This window comes from Pollachius pollachius (genome assembly GCF_949987615.1).
Source record: "Pollachius pollachius genome assembly, chromosome: 4".
Lineage (NCBI taxonomy): Eukaryota > Metazoa > Chordata > Actinopteri > Gadiformes > Gadidae > Pollachius > Pollachius pollachius.
The window spans coordinates 3,457,205-3,462,204 of NC_136937.1; the positions used below are offsets into that span (position 1 = coordinate 3,457,205).

At 45.5% G+C, this 5,000-nt stretch overlaps 1 protein-coding gene across 2 annotated transcripts in view; it reads left to right on the forward strand.

Moving 5' to 3' along the window:
• The window catches only part of LOC307075021 (protein-methionine sulfoxide oxidase mical3b-like), a gene marked incomplete at its 5' end in the record, with an annotated part of 35,582 nt that overhangs the window by 15,619 nt on the left and 14,963 nt on the right, over positions 1–5,000 (forward strand). For both annotated transcript variants that reach the window (XM_079735504.1, XM_079735505.1), the window contains 5 exons: positions 379–549; positions 1,292–1,399; positions 1,879–1,968; positions 2,801–2,878; positions 3,776–3,959. In XM_079735504.1, the coding sequence (XP_079591630.1) occupies positions 379–549; positions 1,292–1,399; positions 1,879–1,968; positions 2,801–2,878; positions 3,776–3,959 (631 nt within the window). The remainder of the gene's footprint in view (positions 1–378; positions 550–1,291; positions 1,400–1,878; positions 1,969–2,800; positions 2,879–3,775; positions 3,960–5,000) is intronic.

Genomic DNA, 5,000 nt, shown 5'->3' on the forward strand with positions numbered 1-5,000 from the left:
GGTCAGAATGCTGAGATGGTTGACCCCGTCTCGGAGACTACATGCCCATGAGGGACGTTTAATTCAAGCGATGCAATTGTGTTTCATGGCCAATGCTCAGCCGTTGCACCTCACTGGGAAACACATGGCGCAAGGAGGATTCTACAACTGCTCACCATGTTGAATCCTCAGCCAATCCGGGGAGGGTATGGGAAATGTGTAGGGCCCACTGAAATGGCCTGTATAATGTTTAAGAAATGCATGAATAAATGGATAAAAAAAAAACACACAATCATGCTTTGTGAATGGCATATAATGGCTTTTTAAGTTCGGGACTGATTTGTGGAATAGATAGTTACACAATATAACCAATCCATCTTTCTCACTTTTACATCCCAGCATGACGACACCGCCGGTTACCACGACGACCAGGGCCCAGAGGAGGGGCTTGTGGGCGGGTCCGGGCGCTCCAGGGTGCGTCTCATGGCCAATCAGCTGCAGGCCAAACTGGATGTCCACGCCTCCTCCTGCCAAAGTCCCGCCTCCTCGGACGCCGCGCTACGACGACTGGTAGGAGACATGTGACCCTGAGCCAATCAGAGGAGTTCCCCCTCACCAATCAGAGGAGTTCCTCCTGACAAGTTCATATTTCTTGCTATTTTGTTATTGGGTTATTAGGTTTATCCGATAAAGTAAAATATACAGGAATTTAACTACTTTGTTGGCGCCTGACATTTTCAGCTGTACAGAGTTTAACAAGTGTTATCCAAATGACGGTTATTCTGGGTCACAGTGTGTGTGTGTGTGTATGTATTTAAATGTATGTGTGTGTGTGTTTGTGTGTGTGTGTGTGTGTGTGGATGGATGTATTCAAATGAGTGTGAGTGAGTGTGTTTGTTCTTGTCTGTATTTTAGTATTTGTTTGTGTGTGTTTGTAAATGCATTTAAATGTGTGTGTTATCGGTGTGTCTGTGTGTGTGTGTGTGGGTGTTTGTATATGTATTTCACTGTGTGTGTGTGTGTGTGTGTGTGTGTGTGTGTGTGTGTGTGTGTGTGTGTGTGTGTGTGTGATCTTACCCTAAGGGTAGACCACAGCCCCTGACACTTTCTTTTACATGTGACACATTAAACCAGTACTGTTAAAAACGTCTCCTTTTACATGCCTGGTGGATATAAGACACAAGTCATTTGTCAACTTAGCTCGGGTTGTCTTGTGAGAACAAGACAACCTTTACCCCTGCTCTGGGATCAGCCAGTGCCTAAGGGATTGAAGAAACACTGTGTCTGGTGTTGTTCCCCGTCTGACCACCAGGGGGAGTGCCTCCCTAGCCCGCCCTATGGCTCAGAGGCCCCCGACTCCCTGTCTCTGGAAGAGGCGGTGGAGGACGCCGCCAAGTTCCCCGGGGAGGCCTGGAGGCCGGTAAAGACCAATCAGAAAACGAGGCGATTTGAAAGAAATATAGAAAACAGTTGAGCCTCTTTTTTGGGCTGTGCAGAGCTAACAATTTAGCCACGTAGCACTAGATCACGCTAGTAGGTAGCCCACAGCAAGTAGCTTTAGCGTGGCGCTTTTTCTTTCAGTAGACGTAGTCATTCATTTATTAATTAATACATTTATTTATTTATTGTTCGTGAATGCATTTCTTTATTTCGTTATTAATTTATTTATTTATTTATAAATTACATTATTTTATATTTTTGATTAATTGATTTACTGATTCATTGATTTATTTGTCTATTCATTTGGCATAATTGTATGCATTTCCTGAATTAATAATTTATTAACTTATGATTTGTTTGTTTGTGTGAGTGTCTCTGTTCATATTGGTTCTCTTCGCCCTTCCTTAATCTAACATCTCCATCACCATCTCCTCTCCTTGTTGCTGCCGCCCCTCTAAGAAAAAACGCACGCAGCAACAGGAGCAGATGAGTTTTCGGTTCAAAGAGAAGGTCAAGGGTCACACTCCGTCACCTGCTGTTGGAAAGCAGGTATGACCCGACTGTACGGGGTCAAGTGAAGACCTCCCCACCAGCTCCTTCTTAGTGACATTGCGTCTCTAGACCCCCCTCAGCTTTCCTTAGAATCATCCCGTGCTCTTTTAAAGGTTTGTGCCCTGTCGACTTCAAATGAAGTTTTTCATTTATTTATTATTAATTTACTATTTAATTTACTTAATTATACTACTATAATTTACTATAATAATTTATTTTATTTATTTCTACTCACCCATGTTTAATCGGCGTTTCAAAAAATGGGTTTACGGCCCACATAAAACCAGATTTATGGAGCGCAGTCTTTTGGCGCGTCATGGCTTGTTTGTGATCGACTCGACAGCCGTCGGTCAATCGGAGCTCTTGCGTGACTCGGTGCCGACCACGTAGGGTTAATGGTGCGACGGCGTTCACTACGGTCGGGTTCATGGAGGACGGTATTTGGGTAACCCTTCAGGCCATGGGCCGTGTGACTCTCTGAATACCCCCTATTGACACAGCGAGGTACTGGCTGCCTGCCTGCCCTTTGGCATAGTGACAAGGGAAGCTACTTTTAGGGAACATTCGAACATGACGCTTTTTATAAAATAGTGTTTTTTTTTTTAATCTTTCAACCGTCGAGAGCAACGTTTTGTGTTGCTCTGTGCTTGCGCTGTGTGTGTGTGTGTGTGTGTCTGTGTGCGTTTCATAATGTGTGTTTGTGTTGCTGTTGCTGCTGTGGATGCTGACTCGGTTGATTTGGAGTTGTTTTATTCCCACTGTCGTTCCTAACCTTTCCCATTGTCTGTTCCCTTCTGTTTGCTCGACCCCCATGGTCCCCATTTGGTAGAATTTCGTTCGGATGTACACCGAGGGAGTGAGCTCTATGGCCGAGCAGATAACCAATCAGATTCAAAGCCAGGAGCCGGTAAGTGGCAGCTCCGCCTCTTTCACTCTTAACCGCCGTTAATACAGTCAAGAAACCTCCTGATCAGTGTTGCCAGATTGGGCCAGATTTCCTGCTCAACGCTGCAGCCAGGGTTTCCAGATTGGGCGGGAAATCTGGCCCAATCTGGCAAAATCTGGCAACACTGCTCCTGATCCCCAACACCGGGCCCCCAATAGGCCCCTGTGGGCAAAGGACCCGTGGAGGTCCAATAGACTCTGTGAGTTCTGTTGAAGGACCATTGAACAGGTAGACAGATTCTAGAGAGATCCATTGACCTTTTGACCTCTTCAATTTACATGTAAATTTAGTAAATTTAGACGCTTTCATCAAAAACGACATACAATAAGTACATTTGTCAGAAGAAAGAGAAACAACAATATATCGCTGTTGGTACAGTGAGGATGTTCATAGAACCAAGTGCCAAGCACCATCAATCGCTAGGATAGCCCATTCCTGTGCACAACAAAGATAGCTCGTTTAAAGTTTTAAGCTATCCTTTATTGTCCCTTTATTGTCCCTTCTTTCTCTGCTTTTGACCCATCCGGGAACCGGTGAACACGTACACACTTACACACAGATACACAGAGGAGAGACACACATGGGGCACACCGGCACACCCGGAGCAGTGGGCGGCCGCGGTGCAGCACCCGGGGAGTAGGTGGGGGTTTCAGGTGCCCTTGCTCAAGGGCACCCCGTCCGTGGACGAGGACGTAGGGGAGTGCTGCACAACTACTCCCCCCGTCCACTTTTTTGCCTACCGGTCGGGATTCGACACCCTCCGGTTACCGGTCCAACTCCTTAACCGGTAGGCCGACAGTAGTTAAAGACAGCACTGTTTTTTTTTTTTTTGCAATTCTCTACTGTGGCCCCTTGCAGGCGTCGCCGGGGGCGACGGCGGTGTCGGCGGGGGCCAGCGGCGTGTGCTTCTTCTGCAGCCAGCGGGTGTACGTGATGGAGCGTCTGAGCGCAGAGGGCCTGTTCTTCCACCGCAGCTGCTTCCAGTGTGACCACTGCGGCACCACCCTGCGCCTGTCCTCCTACGCCTGGGACGCGGCCGGAGGTGAGCGCTGGCCGCGGGCAGGAGGCTCCACCCGTGGCTGGGGATGCAGAGGGCCCGTGTGTGTTTGTGACCCGCCGGTGTGGTTTGTGGTTTACAATGTGTCGTTGGGTTCGACGCAGAGATCGACTTGTTTTGTTTGCGTGTTTTTGACTTTTTTCTTGGTACTTTTTTAATATGAAAAATAATTAAAAAGAAAATAAAAAATTTAAAATAAAAAAAATATAACCATTATATTCAAAATATTTAGATAGATAAAAAATATTTAAAAAATGATATATTTGGAAAAAATATATATATTAAAAAAATAAAAAGTACAGAAACGATCGCTTGTTAGGGATAGGTTCACATTCCTGTTTTTTGGGATTAAAGGTCTTTTTTATTTGCGCTTCAAATAAAAAACAGCCCAGAAGCCTGCGTACATTCACAGACACTCCTTCAGATGTTCCCCCCGTCCCCACCCACGGTCTCTCCCCAAAACCCCGTCCGTCTGATCCCACCCTTATGGCACCATCGTTTCAGCGTTGGTAAAACGTTTACTTTACAGATTGAGGAACCATGGCCGTGACAAAAAACACATACATATCAGAGGAATAAATAATAGTTTATAATAATAAATAATAAACACAAAATATTTTAACAATGAAAAAGGGTATGGGGGTATATTTTGTTCCTTTATGAACATAATGAATATGTTGCCCTTCAAATCCAAGCAACTGCTTTGCTCTTCATAATATTTACGACCCTACTCAAACACAAACAGGCGTGAATGGATCATTTTTTAATTTTGATGAAATTCGTCAGAGTGTCCTTCAGTCATCGCTGTGATTGATGGACTGTGACATTATCGTCTTGGATGGAACATTATCGTCCGTTGGAACATCACACATGTGGACGGATTAAAACCACCATCACGTAGCCCGGTCAAGATACTGTCACGGTTGTCTATCAATCTGATGATATACCCACGAGCCCTCAGGGGCCAAAGTAACATACGATTCCCCTCGGTGCTCTTATGGGGTCATCTGACTCCTTCATGTCCGT